Source organism: Akebia trifoliata, chromosome 5 (assembly GCF_017979445.1).
Source record: "Akebia trifoliata isolate Shusen 1 chromosome 5, ASM1797944v1, whole genome shotgun sequence".
Taxonomy (NCBI): Eukaryota; Viridiplantae; Streptophyta; class Magnoliopsida; order Ranunculales; family Lardizabalaceae; genus Akebia; species Akebia trifoliata.
The window spans coordinates 21,451,800-21,479,612 of NC_141379.1; the positions used below are offsets into that span (position 1 = coordinate 21,451,800).

Genomic DNA, 27,813 nt, shown 5'->3' on the forward strand with positions numbered 1-27,813 from the left:
TCATTATTGGAAGGGTAGACCTTAAATGTCTTCTCTTAGAAAAAGATACCTTTTGGCTATTCTTCCATTGGCAATTGCTTGGCTATTCGGAGAGAGAGAAACAACATGGTGCTCCGGGGAAAGTAAAGTATGTCTCAAGCTGTGTATCTGGAAATTTTGGGGCTGCTATACTTGCGGTCGAAGTTGAGCAAGGATTTTTTGGGTGTTTCTTTTGTTGACTTCGTGTTCAAATCGGATTTTTTATGTGATTCTATTATTGCTTGTTTTGGCCTTTTTTTTTCTTTATCTTTTCCTTGTTTGGGGGCTACCTCAGCCTCCTCTTGTATCTTCTCTCTTTTCTAAGATTTTATACTTATATAAAAAAAAAACCCTGTAGATGTCCTACATCACAAAGCTACTTCATCTGAATGGCTTCGAGAAGTATTAGTCAAGCTGGGCATGATTAACATCTATGCACAACTTGAGGAGTGTTAAAGTGGTTGAATGTGGGGAAAAATAGTTGGACTCAATTTTTTCTTTTAATTATTTGTATATGGGTAGTTTGGTCTTTTTCTATTTACATGAAAAAAGACCTAATATTCATAAAGCGGCTGCTGCATTGACTTCTCTTGGGAAAAAATACCTAGATTGGTCATGTTTCCCCTTTTTCTCTTTTCTCTCTTCTTTCTTCTTTATCTTCTCTTTCATAGTTTATTTCTCTGATTTGTGTTACTAATTGATCCTATTCAGACAACACTGAGATCATATTTGATCTCAGTGACGAGTTCTGAAAATAAACAAAAATAATTGGAGAAAATAATTTAGAACACTAGCCAACTCACATATACTTGTTACAAGAGTCAATATCCCCTAAACCTTCCACTTACCTTCTCAAACATTGGATCCCAAATTGCTTTGATCCTTTAAGGCAGTTTGAACGACAATCCTAAGTAAGATGATGAGAGATAATCCGCCTGACAAATTAAAACTACTGCTAATATACCAATTCTCCTGACCTACCCCATTACAAACACCTTGCTCTTTCTAACAGTTAATCGCCAATCTCGATATTGCTTCAAAACAACTCCAAATCCCACAATAACTCCCATTACCTGTCAAATTCCTCCACTAAAATCAATGTATCATATACAAATTGCAAGTGAGAAACCTTTGGCCTACTATGACCCAATGATAACCCACCTAAGTCCCTATTTTCTTCTGCTTTCCAATCATTCTCCCAAGAGCTTCCGACATTGCAAGGAACAAAAAGGGTGACAATTGATCATCTTGTCTCAAGCCTCTAGAACTCTTGAAGAACCCATATGGAGACTCATTAGCTAGGATGGAGAAGGTTAGGGATGAGACACATTATCACCCACCGTATCTACCTCACCCCATAACCCATGTGACTGAACATGGAATTAAGGAATTTCTAACTACCGTGTTGATATATCTGTAGAAATTCTTATAAGGGTTTCTTGGTTATTTACAATCTTCCAAGGGTTCTTTTGTTATTAGTAACATTCTTATGATGTTAATATTTATACGAGTGAGAGAGAATAAAACAACTCTCTCTTCATCTCTTTTCTTCTTCTCCACAAAAACCCTAACCCTAAAACTCTCAAATCTATTTGGTATCAGAGCTTAAGATAAAAAAAGACCTTAAAGACAAATTTAAAGAGAAAGGAGAGATAAGAAGACTCTCTTACTTGCTGCGTCATCTAACGTCAGTAGTCGGCGTGTTGACGTCATCTGACGTTGTTTTTGTCAGATATTTTGATATTTTTTGATTGTTTCTAAGAGGATGATTTTAGAGAATTTTTGAAACAAGTTTCATGCGATTTGGAGTTGTTTTGAGCAAGTTATAATGTTTTTAGTGAAAAATCAACAAAAATGACGAAAATTTAGGATCTGTCATTTTCTCTCCGTTTGTTCATTTTGATTACTTGTTTCTGAGTTTGGACTTGAGTAGTTTGGTCGTTTTTTATGAGGAATCTAATGGTGGTGGCCGTTGATCGATTGGTCAGATATTGAAGTTTCGATGATCCTTTCTTTGGACCCGTTTTCTGAATTTTTTGTTGAAAATGGTGTTTTTTATGCAAAGCTGATCTTGTGTGCTATTTTCTGATTTGGATTGACTTGTTCTCCATATTCTAATGCTTGCCATGTGTTGTTAAAGAGGATAATAAGTGTGTTTTTCTATCGGGTAAAGTGTACATCAATTTCGGGTATCTAGTAGAGTGTATTTTGTGCTCACAAGGTGTTTGTTGTTTTTTTTCGAAAGACTTTTTTACAATGTCTAAAGTTAGTCAGTCTTCGAATGTGCCTTTGAATGGTGAAGGGAGTATGAGTAATCCTCAAAGTATTACTCCTAATCTTCAAATCATTACAGTGAAGCTAGATGGTCATAATTTCCTTGCTTGGTCTAAATCAGCCATACTATACATTAAAGGAAAAGACAAAATGGGATATTTGACTGTTAGTTTACCAATTCCTGATTCTGAAGATCCAACCTTTGACAGATGGGATGTAGAGAATGCTATTGTTATGTCTTGGCTTCTCCCTTCTATGCAACTCAACATTAGCAATAATTACTTATTTTTGCATATTGCCAATGAGATATGGGATGTAGTTACAGAGACATATTCAGAAGTAGGCAACACATCATGTGTATGAGTTGCGCCATAGTATTTGACAGGTGAGGCAAGGTGATAAGCCCTTGTCTACATATTACTCCACTCTCTGACATCTATGGGAAGAGTTGGATCATTGTCAGACATTTTGAGCCCATTGTTCTATCAATGCTATTGCGTATAAGAAGTTGGTTGAAGAAAATCGTGTATTTGAGTTATTTGCCGGTTTATACTCCGAGTACGAACAAGTCAGGGTTCAAATTCTAGGAAAAGAGCCTTTTCCATCATTAACTACAATATATTCCTACTTGCATCGTGAGGAGTGTCGTCGTAATGCTATGCTCCAACCTACCATTCATGAGAGAGCAATCTTAGCCTTGATGTCCCAAAGAGGAGGTCGCAATGGTAGTCGTGCTCGAGGCGGTGTCGTTCAGGGACAACTGTTGATGATAAAGATAAGTTGAAATGTGACAATTGTGGTCGTACTCGTTATACTAGGGATACTTTTTGAGATCTTCATGGCCGTCCATCACATAGAGGTTCATTCGCCGTTGGTCGAGGAGGTAGTCGTTACACTAGTGGAAGGGATTCAAACACTCTTTCTATTACTTCCATGGAGACATTAGGGCCTACTCCAACTCTAACACCGACATCAGATAGTACTAACCTCTCTCGAGGTGAGATTGAGGCTTTTCGACATTTTATGGCTCAATTGGAGCCTCCTAGTACTGCTTCTACAACAGCGGTCGCTTACTCAAGTACTTCGATCTTGGCCTTCAGTGCATCTGGTTCCACTCCTAACAGCTTTTGGGTTATTGATTCAAGGGCATGGAATCATATCACTAGTATGTCTTTTTTTTTTTCATTTTATCATATCTGTTATGGTAGGGTCAAAGTAAAAGTTCCCAATGGTTCTTATTCTTCTATAGCTAGCAAGGGTAGTGTTATTGCTCATCCATCTATAACCTTATCATCTGTTCTTCATATCCTTAATTTTGCTTTAAACCTCCTTTCTGTGAGTCATATCACGAAATCATTAAATTGTAGTCATTTTTTTTGCTTCTCATTGTGTTTTCCAGGACTTGGATACGAGGAGGATGATTGGTACGGGGCATGAGGAAGGAGGACTTTTTTTTGGATCTCCTATCACGGGTTGCTACCTCAGTCCAGAAGCTTCCATCTACTGTTTGGAATGATCATCGTTTTGAGAAGTTATTATAGTGGCATATGCGCCTTGGCCATCCTTCTTTTTTGTTGTTTAAACGCTTGTTTCCTCAGTTATTTTGTTCTATTTTTGTGTCAGATCTTCAGTATGAGATGTGTGAATTTGCTAAACATTGTCGAACCTCTTTTCCTGCCAGTGATACAAAAGCAGTTCACCTTTTTCCCTTGTTTATTTTGATGTGTGGGGACCTTCCCCAGTTACCTCATTACGTGGTTTTCATTATTTCGTTACGTTTGTGGACGATTTTTCTCATGTTACTTGGGTTTACTTACTCAAAGCTAAAAGTGATGTGTATTATGTGTTTCAACTCTTTCACAAATTGATTGAAACACAATTTTGTGTAAAAATTAATGTCCTTAGATCTGATAATGGTAGAGAATACATGTTTGATGGTCTTGCTTCATTTTTTAGTGAGCATGGTATCATTCATCAAACCACTTGTGTAAATACCCCTCAACTAAATGACGTGGTTATTTAATCAAAAGGGTTATAAATGTTATCATCCCCTTTCTCGTAAATATTTTGTATCTATGGATGTAACATTTTTTGAGTCTACCTCATTTTATTCCTCTTGGAACACATCTCTTCAGGGGGAGACAAATGAAAGTGGAGATATATTTTTTCCCCAAGAGTTTTTGTCTTGTCCTCTTCCTCTTCCCTCTGACAATGTTGATAGTGGTCATAACAGTGGTAATGATGGCCAGGAGAAAGAATTATATGTCGACAATAATAATGGCCAGGGGGAGATTCCTATTATACAAGAAGAGAAAGAATTATTTATGTATTCGCGATGTGACAAAGGCACTAAAGAGAGTCCTCATAAGCCCAACCAAGAATCCTCCCAAAATCCATCCGTCATAGGTAATATCCCTACTCCTAAAGTTGATAATTCTAAACTCCCACCTTTGAGTCCATTCTCACCTTCAGCTTCCTCACATTAGCCCTTGTCGCCATCTTCAACCCTCTTGGGCTCGTGATGCATAATTAAGATGCCTTGAGATGTAATGCTCATGTGCGACGAAAACTAATAACATTCAAGTTGAACACAATTGTGACGCACTTGGTCCAACAAGAATACCAAGCAGATTTTGATCCTAATCGACACCACCTTCGAAATGCAACATTACCTTTGGTATCAAGAAGTTCGTGTTCCCTGAAAGGTCATAACATGTGTCAAATTTTGAAATCGGTTGAGCAAATGGGTACAGAAAATAAAAAAGAAAAAGAAATGGTGAGTATTTTGTTTTTATTTTTTTGATGAAGAGGTATCCAGGACTCTTAGAGCACACAACTAATTCTTGGGGCATATGGAGTCCCCTTCCCCATACGCACCAGGTGATTTCTGGTATAAAATCTATGAGAGTTAGGGAGTTTAACCATGTAACTGTGTGATTCTCAAAGGATAATGGAAACAACATGAGCTTAACACTCTCCTCATTTAAATTCTAATTTCTAAAGATTTGACATATGGTCAAGAATGATTAAGGTGGGTGTACGGTTGTTCATGCTCTAAATAGTGAAACAAAATTATAGATCAACTAATAAAGCATCATGAAGGACAAATCTGAAACAAAGCAAACTCAACAACTTGCAAAAACCATCAAAAGTAGGAAATATTTCTTACTCTACCTTGTTGTTTGGACAAATGACCTGGCAATGGTTCCATGCCGATAAACATTCATCTCCATGCTGACAAATACCTAGCTCCATGCTGATAAACCTCAGCTTCGAACTGACAAAACCTTCGGCTCTGTGCTGATGAACTTCTAGTTTAGTGCTGACAAACCCTACCTCTGCGCTAACAATCCTCCAGCTCCGTGCTCTGACAAAAAATCCTCCAGCTACAAAAAGTAATGATTCTTCTAAGTAGATGAATGTCATAAAAATATAGTTAAAATCTATAGATTAGAACTATGTTTGGGATCTCGTTGAGTGACTTCTAAAAATAGAAAGTCAACTATAAATGAATCTTCAAGACCAATCGCGACATAAAAGACAATGCCGAATGATTTAAAGTTTCTCATCTTATCTTTTCTCTAAATAGAGGTTTTCTAGTCAACTATGTAGATGTTGTGCGAGAAACATATTCATTATCTTGAGATAGCAGAGACCATTAGATGCTTGGGTCTGACGATCTTAAAAGGTTTAACATAAGTCCGTGGTGAGAAGAACTTCCTGATAGAAAAGTAGAAGAAAAATCATGAGTAACTTGAATGAAATGTGTTCAGGTTGCTTTGATTTTTTTCCTTTCTCACATTGGAAGTTATGTACTAGCAGAGGCTGCGATTGTGGGTTTGACTGATAGGTTTGTCTCCTGACAAATTGCTCTCCTTTTTTCATTTATAAGGTTCTTTGACAACTTTAGTTGAGTGTGCTTTTTTGCTTCGACCGGCGTAACTTTTCCTTTTCCTCCTGGTCTAGCCCTTGTCTGGGTCGGTAACCTGTTTTCTTCAGAACTCGCCCAACCATTAGATTTGCCCTTGATAGTTCCGCTTTCACCTTCTTTTTTTCCTTTTCAATGTGATTGACAGCAGCGAACGAGAAACGTGGCTTAGTAAGTTTGAGTTCGAGAAACGAGACTCCAACTTTTTTTGAATCATAGAATGAATTAATAGGATTGTTTAAGTTCCTATAAATCTAAGTCTGAGAAACATGGCTTAGTAAATTTGAGTCCGAGAAATAAGACTCCAACTTTTTTTGGAAGTGGACCACAGGGAAGAAGAAAAAACGAATATCAGGACAAACATTCTCAAGGAAAAGTGGGAGAGTTAGTATAGTTTCTGAGGGCTAACAAAGATGTCTTTGCATGGTTGTTTGAAAACATGCTCGAGAGAAACCTTCTCATCGCGAGTTGTCGATTGAAGAAATGCGTGTTTGGGGTGTCCTCGGGAAAGTTTCTCGGTCATATCGTTACCAAAAGAGGCATTGATGCCAACCCCAACCAAATTCGAGCCCTGATTGAGATGCCGAGCCCGAGAGACTAGAAGCAAATACAAACTTTGGCAGGAAGAATTACGACTTTGAATGGATCTATCTTTAGAGTCTCGGACAAGTGCTGTCGTTTTTTGATGTTTCAGAATGTTTTGGAATCGATTTTTCGTAAGGAATTCCATGGGATTATGGGTTTGTGTCATTTATGAAATTTTTTTGGAAATGATTGTCAACCCTTATGAGGGATATTTTCGTAATTTTGTCGAATTTGGTGAAAATTGGCAAAATGGTTTAATCTTCCCATTGCAATTATAAAAGGTGTTCGGTCATGTACTCGAAATCCTATCTTTAATTTTGTTTCATATGATGCTTTGTCTTCCTCCTATCACGCTATTGTTATTGCTTTGTCCTCAATATCTATTCTTCGTAATGTTGTTGATGCCCTATCTCAACCAAGTTGGAAAAAGGCAATGGAGGAGGAAGTGTAGGCCCTTGAGAATAATAATACTTGGGATATGGTTGTTTTTCCTAGAGGAAAGAAACCAGTGGGATGTAAATGAATCTTTATTGTGAAGCATCGCCTAGATGGATCAGTGGATAGGTATAAAGTCAGACTTGTCACCAAGGGTTACACTCAAACTTATGGCATTGACTACTGTGAAACATTTGCTCCGGTAGCAAAAATGAACTCTATTAGAGTCTTGTTATCCTTTGCAGCCAATCAAGATTGGCTATTGCTACAATTTGATGTGAAGAATGTTTTTTTGCATGGTGACTTGGAAGAAGAAGTGTATATGATACCTCTTCCTGGTTTTAAATGTCCAGCTATTGAAGGGAAAGTGTGTAGACTAAAAGACGTTATGTGGCTTGAAACAATTTCCTAGAGCATGGTTTGAAAAGTTTCACTGTGCTATGGTGGGGTATGGTTACAAGCAGAGTCAAGTTGACCACACATTATTTATTAAACATTCCAATGAAAAAATTACTGCTCTCACAGTCTATGTTGATGATATTGTAATGACTGGTAATAACCATGATGAAATGAAAAAATTAAAATACCAGTTAGCAAAGGAGTTTGAGATGAAGGACTTGGGTCAATTGAAATACTTTCTTGGGATTGAAGTTGCTAGATCAAAGAAGGGTATTTTCATCTTGCAGCGGAAGTATGTTATGGATCTCTTTCATGAGATAGGTATGATGGGTTGCAAGTCTTGTGATACTCCCATTGAGTCAAACCATAGGCTTTGTGAGTCCAATGATGAGCCCTGCATTGGTGTTGAGAGATATCAGAGACTTGTGAGCCAGCTTATCTACCTCACCTTAACCCGTCCAAATATTGCTTATGCAGTAAGTGTGGTAAGCCAGTTTATGCATGCACCAACTGCAACTTATTTAGATGCTGCTTATAGAATTCTAAGGTACTTAAAATCCACTCCTCTGGACAAGGTTTATTATATGTTTGTATTGTGACAATGAGACAACCATTAGTATTGCTTATAATCCAGTTCAACACGATATAACTAAACACATTGAGGTAGATAGGCACTTCATCAAAGAAAAGTTGCAGTCTGGACACATTTGTACTCCATTCATGCAAACTGAAGATCAGTTGGCTGACATCCTTACTAATGGGCTAGGTAGTTTACTTTTTTATAGCATTGTTAACAAGTTGACATGAAAAATATATATGCACCAACTTGAGGGGGAGTGTAGAAATTCTTATAAGGGTTTTTTGGTTATTTACAATCTTCCAAGGGTTCTTTTGTTATTAGTAATATTCTTATGATGTTAATATATATATATATATATATATGAGAGAGAGAGAGAATAAAACAACTCTCTCTTCATCTCCACAAAAATCCTAACCCTAAAACTCTCAAATCTACTATGTCTTCCAATATTGGTACATATACCAGAATCCATTTTAGAAAAATAAAAATATACTAGAGAAATGCATATATTTTGTCACCCAATGTTCTTTTCAACTTTGTTGTTCACATTTTTTATGTTGCCTTGTTTAACGCTTGTGAACATACTTATAATTAAGCTGTCTTATTTACATGTAAATGAATAAGGAAAAAACATTGTAATTTTGTTCTATATATTTGCTTAAGTCATGTTCTGAAGTTCAAGTTTATCTTTTGCAGTCGTGCATAAAGGTTGCAGTTGATTTTGTTTCACCTGAAAATGTTAATGAATGCATTCGTTTGACTGAGGAATTTCGTGTGCTTCCCCAGAATCATAGGGCAAAGGAAGACAAACTGGAGGTAACTTTTTTTTAACCATATGGTGTACTTAATGTTGATAATATATGTAATAGTGAATGTTTCTAGTCATATTTGTGGTTTGCAAGTGATATAATGAGGAATGGGCTGAGTCACGCTGAAGTATTTTGTTAGCACAAATGTTTGATACACGTGGTACATTTGACCTTGTAACTGATGAGTTACTTTAATGTAGGGTATAAGACACAAACCTGGAGTTTATGTTAAAAATCTGGTTTTAGGGTGAAATCCTATGAACTAAGAGTAAATGAAGAATCTCTATGTCAAGCAAAACAGACTAGAAATTTCAATATAGGTTTGAGATTAATGGAAATCAATCGCAAACACTAAAATTAAGAACCAATATCGGACTCTTATACTAAAAACAACAAAGAAAAGGAATAAAAGTCTCTTCTTTTATTAATCAATCTTTAAAAAACTTCACTGAATTTGTTTATTGGAGCTCCTTTTATTGATAACTCTTTCATAACAACTTAGAAACTTTCTAAAATAGAAAACATTTTATTATCCTTCTAATCCTATTAGAACTCAATTTAAACATCTAAAAGGATTTCTAATTATAGCCTAAAGAATAAAAACAAATTTAGAGAACATAAAACAAATTAGAAACTAACTAGGAAAATAAACTTTTCTAAAATTGAAATAGAAATAGCTATGACTACTTCAACAATTAAAAAAATAGAAACTCAATAAAAGAAAGAGTCCTAAGAGAAGGTGGACTAGATCTTGAGGACTGGTCAAAGCTTGGGTCGAGTTGACTCGGTCAATCTTGTTTGACTCAGTAAATGTTGTTGATTTCTTTCTTCGACGCTTAACTTGATCATAGGCATTGAGATAAGTATCGGCAAGCCTATCTTCATCATACTTAGAGATCTCCTGGTTTAATTATCTTCTTGACTTGATGATCCCAAGGACTTAGAAAATGTGTGTTTGTGTGTGATTGGGGATCCCCCCAGCGATTGAATGGCTCGGTTAGGATTGCAAATACTTCAGTTGCGTCCTATGTAATTAGTAGGGCACTGTTTATGAACTTACCATTGTAGACAATGGAATATCTTGAGTTATACTTAATGTATTCAATATTTTATTTTCAGCTATTGTTTATATGGTTTTAATTATGTCAGCTTATCTAAATACCTTTTTAATGTATGTACTATATACTTGCCTTGGACTAACATATCTAAAGAAATCTCTCAACATGTGGAATGGACTGTATGGATGTACTGTGTATAGGGTTTGAGAAGGTAAGTGTGACAATTTTTTGTCAGTGTTTCATGATGTTAAATATGTAGCAACACATAATTCTCAGATTATTTATGCAAGTATGACAAATTGACTTGATGGATTTCTTGTCTATGGGGGCTACAGAATTTGAGCAGAATTATTCCTTGGATGGTTCTAAGTTTTGAGTATGATCAATGCTGCTTTGATCTGATTGCTCAGATTGCCTATTTTGTGATAACTTGTTTTCAAATGTGCCATGTGAATTAGGTAAAGAAAATGACCCTCCATGCAATCAACCAAGCTGTGGAGGATATGGAGATGCTTACCAAGTGAGTAGTTTTAAACCAAAGAATACAGTAGTCATTCATAACTTTGTATGATACTTCGTCCCATGGACTGTTTTTTATTATTTTGTTGTTAACTGGTATAAATTTCATAAATATAAAAAATGCAAACAGAGATATTAACCATTGACAATGTCCCTTTGAGGGAATAAAAAATTTCCCTCAAATGTCCCTTCCTTTTATGGACATCTGCCTTAAACAGGATATTAACCATTGACAATGTTAGAGGGTTTGTGGTATTTCTTGCCAATTTTTGTTCCATGTGCAAGTCCCCTGGGGAATCAATTGATCTTCTTATTCATTGTCCTTTTGCTTTCTGTCCAAATTCCATTTCTCTAACTGTTTTTCGAAGTTCATTTTATGTTTGTACAAAAGTTGGCAATCTCGGACTTTCTTGGGGAGAGTATATTATGGTTCCTAACACTTTTTCTTATTTGTTGGAGCCTTTGGAAGGAGAGAAACTCCTGGATCTTTGAAGGAAAGATCAATCATTATCATCATTGAGTCACTATTTTTTTTAGTGTAAGAAATTTTGGGAATTCAGGGGTTATTTCTTCAGACTTTACTTAAATGGGACTATTTGTAGTCTAGATCCCAAACTGTAGGGTTCGGCTTCTCCTCAATAATATTAATAAACTAATAATAATAAATAGTATGTGGGGCTTTCGCACAAGCAGAAAAGCAGCCCTAGGGGCTATCACACACTTAGAGAAAACAAAAACTCTTAACACTCTCCCTCAAGTTGGAACATATATATCAAAGATGCCCACTTGGTACATAAAGAAGAAAAAGGTACGCGAAATAAGGGCTTAGTGAGAAGATCAGCCAACTGATCATTTGACTTCACATAGGGTGTGACAATCTGTTTATGTATGAGTAAATCCCGAACAAAGTGAAAATCCACTTCGATATACTTGGTGCGTTCATGAAAGACAGGATTGTTGGCAATAAAGATGGCAACTTGGTTGTCACAATACATCTGCATAGGTAATAGAGCATCAACACCCATATCACAAGGAAGATAATGAACCCATAACATTTTAGAAGCAGTGTGGGCCATTGTATGATATTCAACTTCAACATTAGAACGAGCCACAATGTTTTGTTTCTTAGTACGCCAAATAACAAGATTTCCGTCAATAAATGTGCAATAACTAGAGGTGGATCGACGATCAGAACGACTCCTAGTCCAATCAACATCAAAGTATCCAAAAATAGTTGAGGAGGAAGGACGGTACAAGTGACCCTTTTTAGGAGCACCCTTCAAATAAAGTAGAATACGACAGATTACTTCCCAATTTTGTCGTCGAGGGGCATTAATAAATTGACTGACCACTCTCAGAGCATAAGCAATGTCAGGACGAGTAATCGTGAAATAGATGAGTTTGCCAACCAACTGCTTGTACCTCACATTATCTTCAAAGACTTCCTCCTGTTCAGTATCAAACTTGACAATAGGATCTATGGGAGTGTCAACTGGATGAGATCCCAGAGTGCCAGTCTCAGATAATAAGTCCAACACATACTTGTGTGGCACAAAGTGAGTCTATCCTCGGAACATGCAACCTCAATCCCAAGTAAGTAACGAAGGAGACCCAAGATTTTTGTATGAAACAGAGTACTCAAATGAATCTTCAATTAAGCAATACCAACAGAGTCACTACTAGTGATAATAATGTCATTTACATACACAATAAGAACAATAGTACCGGAGGTAGAATGTCAAGTAAATACAAAATGATTAAAGGTGGAACGTTGAAAACCATATTGAAGCACCACATAGCTAAATTTGTCAAACCTGGCATGTGGAGAGTGTTTCAGTCCATACAATGCCTTCTTCAACTTAACACACAGGATGTTTTTTCACTTCTACATAACCTGGAGGTTGATCCATATACACTTCCTTTTGTAAATCTTTATGAAGAAATGCATTTCTATGTCTAATTGGTAAAGTAGTCAGTTAAAATTTATTGTGACTGATAGAAGAATTTTAACAGAGTTGAGACACTATAAGTCTGAGTATACCCTTTAGCCACCAATCAATTCTTAAGACGATCAATAGAGCTATTAGGTTGATATTTTACTATGTACACCCAACAACAACCAACATTGATCTTCCCAAAATGAAGATTGGTGACATCCCATGTCCTATTTTGATAAAGGCCATGCATCTCATCATTTATAGCAAGTTTCCATCCATAAGAAGTTAGAGCCTGGAGATAAGTATTTGGAACAAAAATAGTGGACAACGAGAATGCTAAAGAGTGAAAAGTAGAGGAAAGGTGATGAAAAGATACAAAATTAAAAATAGAATGGTGAGTGCAGGAACAAATACCTTTACGCAATGCAATTGGTAGCGTAGAGGATGAGGGTTGTATGGGAGGATGTGGAAGTTCCTCAGACGAAGCAGTGGGTGGAGGATTCTCAAGTGAGTTAGGTGATGGTTTGGTTGCGGTTGGGCCGTAAGATACAATTAGGCGACGCTGAGAGTGCTGATAAACCTGCAAGCGAAGAGGAAAAGAAGAAACTGGAAGGGGAATGGTAGGTGAAACTAACTCCCCCTGACGAGAATGAACCAGATCAGAATCAAATTGACGACTCACAATGGAAAAAAAAATGTAGACTTAAAAAAAGGTGACAAGTATTAGTGTAATATCGACACCCTCCTTACATGATCAAAATAACGACAACCCTTTTGAGTTCAAGAATCACTCAAAAAGACACTTTACAGTTCGATGTGACAACTTATCATGATCAATTCGAAGAACGTGGACGAAGGATACATACTCAAAGACACGTGAAACAAGAGGATAGGGCTTGACCTTAGGATATAACAGAGAAAAGGGTGTCTGGTTACCCAAAATAGGTGTAGGAACTCGATTAATGAGGTAACAAGCAGTAAGAACACTATCAACCCAATAAAGTTTAAGAACTGACATGTTGAACAATAAAGTACGAATGATATCCAAAAGATGGCGGAGCTTACATTCAGTGGTGCCATTCTATTGGGAAGTATGTGGCATGTAGTTTGATGGATGATACCATGGTCTTTGTAGAAATTAGACATACAGTTTTGGGTATATTTAAGGGCATTATCAGAATGAAAAGTTTTAACACGACATTCAAACTGAACAAATATCTTATTATAAAAGGCTAAAAAAATTAGAAATACTCTTTATTTTTACAGGACCCCAAATGTTCGAATGGACTACATAAAAAAGGACTCAATTGACGACTTTTTTGACTAGGAGGAAAATTACTACGGTGATGCTTGCCTAACTGACAAGCTTCACATTTTAAAACTGAAATTGGACTTAATATGTGAACTATTTTACGCAACTTCTGCAATGACGGGTGACCATAACGAGAATTCCACTGTAAAGGACAGATAGCAACACTCAAAGCAATAACTGGCGCATCACAGTCCATAGCGATAATTCCACTGTAGAGGACAGATAGCAACACTCAAAGCAATAACTGGCGCATCACAGTCCATAAAATATAGCCCATTATGTTCATTTCCCAAACCAATCTCCTTTGTTTTGAGGTCTTAAAAAATACAAGAGGTAGGATAAAATGTTACAGAATGGTATAGTGGATTTTGTTAGTTGATTGACAGATATAATATTAAAAGGAAAGTTAGGAATAAATAAGCCAAGCGTAAGTTTATTGAATTTGTTGGATGAAGATCATTAGTGTTAAGGATAGGACGAGAAGAACCATTAGCTAAAATAATGTGAGATCTAGAGGAATGATAATTGGAAAAGATGGAAGAGGTACCAGATATGTGAGCACTAGCACCAGAGTCAATAACCCAAAAAGATGATGGGGATCGAGCAACTTCATAAGCAGAATTACTTGTATTGACCATAGTTGTGGGAGTAGATGAGGAAGAAGGTAGACATGACAACTTTTGAAGAATTTGACTAAGTTGAGCAATAAGGTTGTTTGAGACTGAGATTCAATAACCGGTGGTTTAGAAGTAGATGGTTAAGGGATAGGTGTGGGAGATATCTCAGTAGATGCATTATGGGTATAGTCAAGACGTCCTCATTTGTCTCAACAGTAAGCCTCAGTATGTCCTGTCTTACCACAATAGTTGCATTTCCAAGTGGATTTATCAGTATCACGCCCAAAGCTAGTACCATCACAACGAACGTCATGACTTCCACCACGATTATCACTACGACCAACACCATGAGTACTACTACGTCCATTACGAGGAGTTCCATCAGTACCATCACTAGTGATTAAAACAGATGACTCCTTAAGAGAAGATGGAGTTGGGTGTGTAAGTGAGGCCCCTAAAGTTGAAAATATGCATTCGCTGCAGTTGAAAGTCGTTCACCAATCAGAATTTGATCCTTGAAGATACTATACTCTGAGTTAAGACTAGACAACAACAATATAACTTGGAATTCTTCACGTTGACGTCATTAAACTTCCAAATCTGTGCTTAGTGGTTGATAGAGTAACAACTCTTCCCACATACCTTTCAGATTACTGTAATGTTCATTTATGGGTTTATCACCCTGTTTGGTAGTGAACATGTGTTCAAACAACTCAAACACCCTAGTCACATTACTTTCTAGAGAATACATCTCTGCAAGAGAGCTCCAAATCTTTTGCGCAGTATTAAGGGGTTGGACGGAAGATACAGATGGTTCCATGCTTAACCAAAGTCAGGTCATAACCAATGAATTTTTCACTCCACCAATCATCGTAGTTCTTAGAATCCTCAGAAGGAGGATCTTCAACAGGGTACTTTGCTTTCTTCCTAGCTCGTAGGAACACCTTTATATCATGGGATTAAGAGATAATTATTTCCATTCAACTGTACCGAGGTAATCTGTTTGGTTGAATCATCACTCGGAGAGCTACGTTCATCCATAAAAACAACCATGAAGAGGAGCAAATACAGCCACGGAGCCTCAAAACGCAATCACAACCACGCCCTAGATACACATCATTTTTATCTTGCACCACCACAATGAACCAAAGTTTGTTTCACCACAAAACTGCAGAAAAAAAATTCAACTGCAGAGATATGGATTTAAAAACCCAAAAAAATTAAAAAATGGAAAGAAGGAAGATAACTCCACTCTGATACTAAATAAAACAGCCTAGAGCAAAAAGAAGAGAAGAAGAGCACACAACAACTGTAGGGGCCCACCCCATTACATAAAAGACCCCTAAGGGCTGTTCGGAAATAGTATAAGGCCCATAGGGCTGTTGTACAAAGGAGAAAACAGAAACAGCTGTAGGGGCTATTGCACACTTAAAAAGAAAAATAGAAACTCTAACAAGTTCTGTTGATTTTATTAATATAATTACACCTTTCAAGAAAAGTGGGAACCACAAACAATTGAAAAGGAGATTTGGGAGTAATATGCAAAGTAGAGAAAATGAACTTATTGAGAATGGCCATTCTTACTAGAGCTCCACATCATTTTTGTAGAAAAATTGAATTTATTGAGAATTCTTGGATGATCATTACAAATGCCCCAATAGTGGTATTTATAGACCAACTATCCTATTACAAGAATAATCTAGAAATTCAAGAATAATCTAGAGTAATAAACTAACTATCCTATTGTAGAAGATTACAGGAATATTCTAGAAAGTCCTGAGTGATCAAGAATAATAAAAAAGAATATCTTATTTTCTTGATTCTATGAGATCAGATTTCCTGATTCTCCTACATTCCCCCTCAAGTTGGTGCATAGATGTCAATCATGCCCAACTTGCTTATCAGATGTTCAAAGTTAGGTCTAGCAAGCCCCTTAGTCAAGATGTCGGTTGTTTGCTGACTAGAAGGCACAAACAGCAAGCAAACAGACCAGCTTCAATTTTTTCCTTAATGAAATGTCGATCAATCTCAATGTGCTTCGTCCTATCATGCTGGACATGATTGTGAGCAATACTTATTGTAGCCTTGCTGTTGCAATACAGTTTTAGAGGAAGTTTCATAGTCATCTTGAGTTCTTCTAGGATTCTGTATATCCACAATACCTCACAGATCCCTTAAGCCATTGCTCTAAACTCAGCCTCTGCGCTACTTCTGGCAATAACATTTTGCTTCTTGCTTCGCTAGATAACCAAGTTTCCCCACACAAAGGTGCAATACCTTGAAGTAGATCTCCTGTCATTCATCGAACTTGCCCAATCTGCATCAGTAAATATTTCAACACTCCTTTGATTTGTCTTTTTGAAAAACAGATTTTTTCTAGGAGTAGACTTTAAATATTTCAAAATTCGGTAGACCGCCTCGAGGTGTTCTTCATAAGGTGCGTGCATAAATTGACTAACAACACTGACAGAGAAGGCAATATCCGGTCGAGTATGAGATAAATAATTAGTTTTCCAACCAATCTCTGGTATCTACCAGTATCAATAGGAACACTTCCCTCTTCCCAAAGCTTTACATTGGGATCCATGGGAGTCTCAGCCAGTTTGCAACCACTCAACCTGGTTTCCTTCAAACGATCAAGAATATACTTTCATTGAGAGACAACGATTCCTTTCCTTGAACGAGCAACTTCCATGTCAAGGAAATATCTTAGCGCTCCAAAATCTTTGATCTCGAATTCTAATGCAAGGCTCTTCTTCAGTCTCTCTATTTCGATCACATCATCACCTGTGAGAATAATATCATCAACATAAACTATTAGCACAACAACCTTTCCTTCATGAGAGAACTTGAAAAACAAGGTATGATCAGCTTGTCCTTGAGAATATCCTTGTTTTCTGACAGACTATGTGAACTTCTCAAATCAAGCCCTTGGAGACTGTTTGAGACCATACAGGGATTTTTTTAGTTTGCATACTCTTGAGCCAAACTTCTCCTCAAAGCCCGACGGACTATCCATGTACAATTTTTCCTCCAAGTCACCATCGAGGAAGGCATTCTTCACATCTAGTTGTTGCAAGGGCCAGTCCAGATTAACAACAATAGATACAAATACTCTCACTGTGTTTAATTTTGCAACAGGAGCAAAAGTCTCAGAATAATCAATGCCATATGTCTGGGTGAATCCCTTTGCCACCAACCTAGCCTTGTATCTTTTCACTGACCCATTAGAGTTGTACTTCACACTGAAGACCCATTTACAACCCATAGTGGTCTTCCTAGCTGGCAATGCCTCAACACTCCAAGTATTGTTTTTCTCAAGAGCTCTCATCTCTTCAAGCACTGCTTCCTGCCACTTTGGAACCTTTAGAGCCTCCTGTACACTGTTAGGAATTTCTACACTGGACAATTGAGAGGTAAAAACAGCAATAGATGAAGACAATTTCGAGTATGACACAAATTTAGATAGTGGATGACTAGTATAAGATCTAACCCTTTTACGAAGAGCTATAGGAATGTCTAAATCAGAAGGCTGTGACTGATTGTTGGGAAGAGAAAGAGAATTACCTGTGACAGATTCAGATTGTTGATTCGTTCTTGGTTCAGAATGATGGCTGTGCTGTAGAGTCAATTCGTCTTTCATTTTCTTATGATTCTTCTTCAAGTAAACAATCCCTTTCCAAGTTCGATCACCTTCATTGAATCTATTATCCTGTTGTGACATTATAGTAGGCTGTTCCTTATTTTCGGTTTCCAAAAAATGTTGTTCAGAATTCTGATTTTTAGATTGTTTTTCAAATGTAGGCCTAGACTCAGGGGAAACATCACTCATAATAGGAGGAGTTTCAAGGAACGAATCTTGGCCATTTACTATAGGTGTAGAGATACTAGACTCAGACTCTTGCAAGAGAAACACATCATTTGACAGAAAAACATTGCCCGAGTTAAATGAATCTTCCTTAAAAATCTCCCCCTGAAGATGAATATTCTTAAAATATGGTTGTTTTTCAAAAAATGTAACATCCATTGTGACAAAACATTTTTTCGATATCGGGTCAAAACATTTATAGCCTTTCTGAGTTGGGGAGTAATCAATTAAGACACATTTTATAGCTTTGGGCTCAAGATTTCCAATTTTTCGATGTTCATGAACAAAAATCGTACAACCAAATATTTTTAGAGGTAGATCAGCAGAAAGTCTAGCAGTTGGAAAACAATTTGTGAAAACTTGGAAAGGAGTTTTAAATTGTAAAACTTTGGAGGGCATTTTGTTTATTAAGTACGCAGCAGTTAAAACAGTCTCTCCCCACAAATACTTGGGAACTTTAGTTGCAAAAAGTAACGCGCGAGCCACTTCCAACAAATGTTTATTTTTTCTTTCTGTAACACCATTCTGTTGGGGTGTATCGATGTAAGAACTGTGATGAATTATTCCTTTTTTTTAAAAAAAAAATTCCAAGGTCATGTTAAAATACTCTTTCCCATTATCACTCCTGAAAACTTGTATGTTAGTTTGAAATTGAGTCTGCACCATATTGTAAAAATTTTTAAAAATGCGTTCGACCTCTGATTTTTCTATCAATAAATACACCCAGCAGAGTCGAGTATGATCATCTGTAAATGTGATGAACCATCTCTTGTTAGAAGGTGTACTTATCTTATTAGGACCCCAAACATCACTATGAATAATTGTGAAAGGTTTTAATGGTTTATATGGTTGTGAAGGAAAAGATGTACGGTGGTGTTTTCCAAATTCACATATTTCACAATGAAACATAGATGGATCTTTATTGCCAAACAACATAGGAAACAAATGTTTTAAATATTTGAAACTTGGATGACCTAATCTTAAATGCCATAACATAATATTATTATTGGAAACAGAAATAGATTCAAAACAGGAACTTATTTGTTGAGATTGTTGCCTCGATTCAAATCCATCATCAAGGAAGTAGAATCCTTCACTCTGTTTAGCATTGTCAATCATTCTCCTCGAGGTCAAATCCTGGAACACACAATGAGTTGGTAAAAAATTAGTTTGACAGTTTTGATCACGGGCTAGCTTACTGACAGACAAAAGATTACAGGAAAGTTTGGGAACGTGAAGAACATCGTGAAGAGTGAGTGATGGAGATACTATAATAGAACCTTTTCCTGAAATAGCTGAAAGAGAGCCATCTGTAATATGAATTTTCTGATTACCTGCACAAGTATTATACGAAGAAAAAAGATTTGACAACCCTGTCATATGATCGGTTGCACCTGAATCGATGATCTAGGTGTGATCAGGGTTGACAACAATGAGAGCTGTTTTCAGGTAATTGCCTTTTTGAGCCAAAGAACAAGAAGAATTTTTCTGAGACTCGAGAAACTTGTACAGTTGGTCTATCTGCTTCTTGGTGAAAGGAAACGAACTTGAAGAAGACTACTGCTCTTGATCCGAGACACTAGCCTGAAGTGCACGCCTTACTCCACCAGACTTCTTCTTCCAGTTTTGAGGCTTGCCATGAATTTTCCAGCAGGTTTCCCGTGTGTGCCACGGACGTTTGTAGTGATCGCACTAGGGCTGTCAACGGATAGATATCCGATCGGATAGTGTTATTTTTTCCGAATTCGAATCCGAAAAAATATTGATATCCGAATTCGAATTCGATCCGATCGGATATCACAAACCAAGATTCGAATTCGAATTCGAAAATATATCGGATATCCGATAATATCCGATTCTACAAATCTGTAAAAACCAAATCGATTTTCGTATTTTTTTCAAAATCTTCAGTCTATTTCATACTTAAAATCAATAAACTTTGATTTTTTGTATAAAAAAATGGTTTTAAATCAAATAAACTTTAATTTTTGAAAAAAAAATGATGAAAAATTTGATAAAACATCAATATTTTTACATCAACTTGAAGAAATAGATTTGCAAAAAATAAATCAAAATTATTTGATTGAGGTTGAACTTTGAAGTCGATGGATTTTGAAGGGGAAAAAAAGGTTTTCTGTGTGTGTGTAGAGAGAGAGAGAGAGAGAGAGAAGAGAGAGAGAGAGAGAGGAGGGAAGAACTTAACTTAATGCTCGCCGGCCGCCGGAGAAGAGGTGGCTACTGGCCACGGAGCTCGTGCACTCGAAACGGCGAAACCCACCTGCTCGTTGTTCTTGCGTTTATGTTGAGAGAGAAGATAACATTTAAAATTAAATTTGGTTGTATAACATAATACACAAGCAGAGATATATATACCCCTTGCTTCCAAAATCAAACGAACGATTTGCGACCATTCCGTGTAGGTTTTTTCGATTTAGACGGTGGATATTCAATTGGAACGAATTCGTGGACCCTTCCGAACCACTGAATGAGATGGGGGAGTTCAGGTTCGAACTTGCGGTGCTTTCCCCTGACGCCGCTGAGTACTTGCTGGTCGCACCGGTTAAAGCCGTCTTCCACGGATTTTGGTGCTCCATAGGTAATCCCTAGATCAGAACCTAGTGCTTTGATACCATGTAGAAAAAATTGAATTTATTGAGAATTCTTGGATGATCATTACAAATGCCCTAATAGTGGTATTTATATATCAACTATCCTATTACAAGAATAATCTAGAAATTCAAGAATAATCTAAAATAATAAACCAACTATCTTATTGTAGAAGATTACAGGAATATTTTAGAAAGTCAAGAGTGATCAAGAATAACAAAAAAGAATATCTTATTTTCTTGATTCTATGAGATCAGCTTTCCTGATTCTCCTACAATTTCATCTTTATTCAGAGGGTTAATGATGCAGATGGGAGTAGCATGGCTTCTAAATCAGTATGTCTAAAGGTCAAAGATCAAATAGATGAAGCTTCACTGAATAGATTCTAGGAAAAGAGGTCCAAGTTCTTAAATCCAATTGTGTATAGATATCAGTAATCATTAATTTCTGAGAGTCCTAAGGGTACTTGTTAGGATAAGATTGCTGATCTTCAACTACTACTTGGTGTGTCAATGTGGCCCTTGTGGACCTGATTTGAATTGTAGGACTGGGCCAAACCAGTTCAAAATGATCAAAAGCCAGCTTGGCCCTTTAGCACTCTAGTGTGCAGTGGGGTTGGGACCAGTTTATTCATGTGGTTTGATTTTTTTTCGATGGGTTATCTCTTAGGTTACGTTCATTACAATAAGCCACTGTGCCTCTATTAGACTGGTTATCTCACATTTCAGGAATTTAAGTGTTTTGGCTATTTGCACGTTCAGATGTGATACTGTTGAAGAAGATGCCAAGCCCAAGTTGGACACGACATTTTCCAGTGATCCATCCCAACCTTCGGAACCTGACTTCCATTGTCTCCAGCATCAACGACTTCACCACCTCCAGTTGTACCATTGGCCCCTGCACCTGAACAACTTGGATGCACTCCAGACCTGAAACCCGGTGAACCTGTCGCCCAACTAAAATGAACTGAACTGAACATCATCTTAGATTGTGAGGAGGTCTTGTCTCACCTCCACTGTTTTTTTTTTTTCGGCTGACCGTTTGCTCTGTAAATGGGGGCCAAATCATGTGTAACAAAGTGCCTTTTTTGTAGTAAGTTACCTTCACCTTTTTTGTGCTGGAAGTCCCTTTTCCATCTCTTTGGCTGTAAGTAAAGTGCAGAGGACGCTGTGAGTCAAATTTGAGTAGTTATTCTTATACCGGATTAAAAATTTGGAAATTACAGATAGAGAACTGTAATGTGCCACATTATACCTTTGTTTACAGGCATTATGAAAAGAAAAAAAAAAAGATATTGTACTGAGTGCTTGTATTACTTTAGTTGGCAGTGGTAGTTTGTTGTAATATATTAGTCTATACTTTCAAGTTCTCACTTCCATTTTTCTGGAAAAATAATTTTTTTTCTCAAAATTCACCAATGAAGGTCGGTAGAAAAAAATGTCAGGGTGGAAAATTTAAAAATTAATTTTGTCAATATTGCCCCCATTCCCAAAACAAAATTAACTCTTGGTATTTTCCTTAATGCAATCAGACACGGCAAACATTTTCTCAAGATTCTATGATTTATTTTTCTTAAGTCATGATATACACCTAATTCAACAAAGAGTCGAAAAAAGAAAATCTGGACCATTCTTTTATATATATGTTTTTCGTTTTTCATCGTTTTCTACATTGTAAATTGGTAATGTTAGAATGAATAATTTGTTGGTGACAATGTTCCGTATACAGAGTATGACTCAACCATATATTTTATTGGGCCTATTAAATTATAGTACTGCTAGTGGCACTCCAACTTTTATTTATTACATACCAATTAAAAATAAAGAAAATAAGTGAATGGTTGAGAATAAGTAAAAAAGTTGGGTGCCAAAAGAAGTGCTCTCAAATTTTTTGCTAGATTTCAAATTTTTGGGGTTTAGGATTTTATGAACCTAATCATATTTGTAAACAAGTACTGAATTAATAGGGTATAATAATGTTTTGTAATGTTGAGATTATAATTCAAGTCAAACCTTGGCATTGTTTGTTAAGAAATTGGTGTAAAGTAAAAGTTGGGGTGACAAAAGCAGCTCTCTACAATTAATAGATAATGATTGGGATGTTGTTATTGAAAGTTGGTGTGGCCTCAATGTTTTCAAAAGATAACATGCTTCTTGACCATAGTCTTCTTGAATAGATTAATAAAATGACATAAATGTCCCACTTCTTTAAGAGAACTTCTATTGTCACACCAACTTTTGCTAATGCCACTCCAATTCATATGTAAATCCATTAAGATGAAAATGAGTGTTTTGGTTTGGTTGAAGTATAGAGGTAGCAATGGGTCGGGTCATGTTGAGGCAAGGGCAATATAAAATTTTATCAAATCCAAATCCAAACTTGACCCATTTAATAATTGTGTCAAAAACTTAAACCCAACACATTTATTAAATAGGTAACCTTACCCGATTCATGTAACTTATTTAATAAAATTCTAAGTTTAATTGAAAAAAACAAGTTCCATTTCCACCACCAATAATAAGATACCATTACTAAAAATAAAGTCGCCCAACCAGGGTCGGAGTCAGGGCTTTGCCCATGTAAGGGCAACTAAGAGTAGAAATTTTTTTGTGGGGCAACTTAGAGTGAAAAAAATATTTGTGACAATAACTAAGAGTAGAAAAACAAATTGTGGGGTAGTGGCGGGTTTTTTTATTTGTTCCTAATATCTATTGCAATAGCTCATTAATCTACAGATTGTGAAAATTCTTGTGAGGGAAAGTGTCCCCACTGTAAATCCTCCCTTGCGCCAAACCATAAACCAATATCTATTAACATAAATTAAGTTTCATCAACCACATGGATCACCATATCAGGAATCAATATCTTGACAAACTCCTTCGACTTACTTCAGTGAAAAAGGGTCAAATTCTCCGAACCTTTGTTATTTTTAGTTAGGTTCAAGTTTGGCGAGAATAATATTTTCTGACTATCAACTCATTTATTTTCAAACCGATCAACTTGTTATCCATTATTTGATTGACTAATCCTTTATACCGGGATGAGTGAAGAGTCAAATGTTTTGGCAATTCCTTATGAGAGGATGAATCAAGATAATTTTGAATCAGAGCTTTGGATTTTTGTTTATCCCTTGTTATAATAATAACTAGGGGTTGGCAACAGTAATTTGATATATCCACCATGTAATTAGAAGTTCCAACCAACAAGAATCCTAGTGAACCTAAAAAAACGATACACAACCCAACAAAAATTACTTATTTTTTAAGACCCCGTTATAAGTTCTATCCACATACGTTCTAATCGCCAGTTCATATTAGATCCAATTGCATTTTATAGGAATTGAGAGGATAACTCAAATAAAAATGAATTTAACTTTCCTATTTTTGAGTCTAAGTCGATTATGTGAGTTGGATAATTTCTTTTCTATTCGTGATGATTCCACATTTCAAGCTTGACAAGCAAATCTTGAATGTATAATGACTGCAATCAATGACTAAGTCATCACTTCTATCTACATATAGAAATGAAGTGCAACCGAGAAAGCAATATTGCATTTAATACGATCAAACAAATAAGTGATCAGCGCCTAGTGCATCTGTTTTCTTGCTTGCGTGTCCATTAGGGGTGCAACTTGTGCTAGTTCAAACCGAGAACCGAACCAAACCAATAACTTTACACTGGTTGGGTTTGGTTTTGGGTTACCAAAATGGAGAACCGATCAATTTGGTTCAATTCAAGGCTTGTATATAATATGTAGATACTCCAATTTAAACAGGCCCCCACTCAAAAAGACTTAAAAAATCAGATTTTCTAATAAAATTTATCAACAGGCCTAAAAAGCCCAAATTGCTGAAACGTGACATTTTGATCAATTCATAGGTTCTTAAGACCCCTAAAGGTTTAATGGACCCAAAATAAGACTTGGCATACCCCCACCTTCACCATCTTTCACCGCTCCACTCTCGGAATCAAAATTACCCTAAACCCACTTGAAGCCCACCAACCCTCAATTCCCTAAAAACCATTGTCTACGTCACTCTAAAATGAACTCAACTCAAGCCAAGACTCAAACCTGACATAACTCTAATCCCACACAACCCAGACCGTAAACCCAAGTCAATTCAACAAAAAACCTAAGCCCAACACATCAAAGTTCAAAATCTAACACCCTAATCCACAAACTATTATCCACATCAACTAATCAACCTTTGATCATCAAATGGACACTCCTCACCACAACTCACCTACCAAAAATCATTCTACCAACCTAACCCACCACTTTTCTCTAACAAAATTACCCCAATCCTCAATGTCATAAACCTACCCCATCACCTTTCTCTAACACAACCACCAACCCACATCACAACCCATACCTCCCCTTATCATTTACTTTAAACTTATTATCACAAGCCATCCCCACATCCCTTTTCTCCAATCAACTCCATCATCATATCTTTTGGAACACATGTCACCATCTCCTTCACCCTCCCAAAACCTAACCACCTAACCCTTTCTTTCAATCAATCACCATACCCTCTCATTTCACCTAATACTTAATCTCATTCTTTCAACAAAATGCCACATCATTTTACCTCACAAAATACTCAACCTAATGGGTTCGGGAGGATTCAAACCATTTGGATAAAAAACTATCCATTTCTACCCTATTTCACAAATACCCCTCATCTTCACTCTAAATTTCATACCCTCACCCTTAAAACCTTATGCCATTTTCAACTCTTCTACTTTTTAACCCTATCCTATCCTAAAAAACAATCTTCAACACTTATAAATACCCCCTACCTTATAAAATGGGTACCAAATCTAAGTTTAAAAAATAAAAAATAATTCTCTCAACTATCTCTTCCCCTCACTACATCTACTTTAACAAATTTCTATTTTCACAAATTCTACGAAGGACTTAAGAAGAAGTAGAATGAAGGAAACAAAGAAGACATTAAGGCTTCAAGGTGTATCAAAGGAACACATATCCCCTTCTCTCTCCTTTCCATATCCCTCTTCTACTATCACCCTCACCACTTTAATTTTTATCTTAGAAAGACTTATGTTGTGATGCTCCTTCTCCCCTATTTTCGGTAGATTGGACTTCAGATCGGTTGAAAGTATAATGGCTGTAATTACTTTCAAAATAAAATTGATTTAAAAATTTTTAAATCATTTTGAGGTAATCGGTATTCGAGTCTTTTTCAACTCATGAGAATGGACCCATGACCATAGCCAATACTTTTCAAGAACACACATAGTTCCCAATGCTAATTGTTTATAGGAATCATCTCCTTCATTGAGATGATCCTATAATTCGAACCGAAAGTAAATCCATTCTTAGGGTACAAATTGTCAAACATCTGACACTTTTATTTTATTTGCGTTTTCATCCAAAAAATGACTGAGTTATTTTGAGTTTACCAGCATTTGATGGAGAGGGAGGGGTGCCTAACACCTTCCCCTCTTTCTAATAAGATCTTTTACCTCGACTTAGGTTGATCAGTATCTTATCTGAACGAGAGTCACTAAACATTAAAATGACACACTTTTAAAAAAAAATACATCGGGCGACCATTCACACCTTTTTACAAAATTAAATAGTGACAACTCCAAACTTTCGTAGAAGTGATATTTGGAAATAAAGAATCATGCATCTACACCTAATGACTCCGCTGGGGAAGTTAGATTCAACCCTCATGTCAACTTGACCATTTTGAAAAAAAAAACAAAAAGATATTATTTTATTTGCTAACATGGTTTATTTTTTTGTTACATATGAAATGTTGTAATATTTATTTACCTTTTTTCCTTTCATTATATACTTGTGAACATAACCAATTGCACAAACCACCCCACCCTGAAAAATATCAAGCCCCTATGCTTAGTAGTTCTACGACTTGAGATCGTTATTTCAAGTGTCGAAGATGAACACATCAAATCCGATCACCAACTAATGACGTGTGTACTCCAGTATGCATCGAGGTTTGAAGATCAGGTAATTGTAAATCCACCTATGAGCCGCATGCATATGCCCGATTAGATATTTTAGGACACAAGAGTTCAAGAATGTATCGATCCCCGAAATCAAAATGTATTTGCTTAGTTGTTTTCGAGTCTCGAAGCCCAAGTAGTAAGCCTACAAAGATAAGTTGTATAGTTTGAGGTTTATTTATTTTTTTTCCTTTACTTACTCTCCTAAGCAACTTTAAAAATTTTTTTTTTGCCAGAAAGTCATATTGATCCATGTTTTAAGCATGGACATGTATAAAATACCCTGCTCCATACTTGAAATATAGATTAAAAAAAAAATTTGCTCATTTCATTTCTGATATCAGTCTTGACAACTTTTGTTTTGGGGTTTATTTTTGTTTTGAATTTTAAGGCCTAAAAATGCTTTAATGGGTCATTTGAATAATTAAGTTTAGGATCTTCCACTCGTCACCATTTTAAATAGGATTTTGACTTTCCAAAGTATCCATTTATTATCCTAATTGAGTTCGCCTATTCTCTATCGAGACCCAATCAAGTTCACGACCTGTATCTATTTCAAATCGAGTCCATGACCAATATCCATTTCGAATCGAGTTCACAATCTGTATCCAATCCTAATGGGGTCCGTGTCTCGTATCCAATCCAAATAGGGTCTACGACTCATATCATTCCAAATCGAGTCTATGACCTGTACCCATCTAAATCGGGTACATGACCCGTATCTATTGCAAATCGGGTTCACGACCTGCATCCAATCCAAATTGGGTTCAGCACCCATATCTATCCAAATCGGGTCTATGACCCGTACTCATCCAAATCGGATTCACGACTCGTATCTATTGCAAATCGGGACCATGACCCGTATCAATG

At 36.4% G+C, this 27,813-nt stretch overlaps 1 protein-coding gene across 1 annotated transcript in view; it reads left to right on the forward strand.

Moving 5' to 3' along the window:
• LOC147401642 (uncharacterized) overlaps nucleotides 1-21,915 on the forward strand; it is a 45,390-nt gene extending 23,475 nt beyond the window's left edge. Inside the window, exons 13-15 of the mRNA XM_086444427.1 lie at nucleotides 8,916-9,035; nucleotides 10,545-10,606; nucleotides 21,708-21,915. Of these exons, the coding sequence (XP_086300553.1) occupies nucleotides 8,916-9,035; nucleotides 10,545-10,606; nucleotides 21,708-21,879 (354 nt within the window). The 3' untranslated portion in view covers nucleotides 21,880-21,915. The remainder of the gene's footprint in view (nucleotides 1-8,915; nucleotides 9,036-10,544; nucleotides 10,607-21,707) is intronic.
• Nucleotides 21,916-27,813: the final 5,898 nt, after the last annotated feature.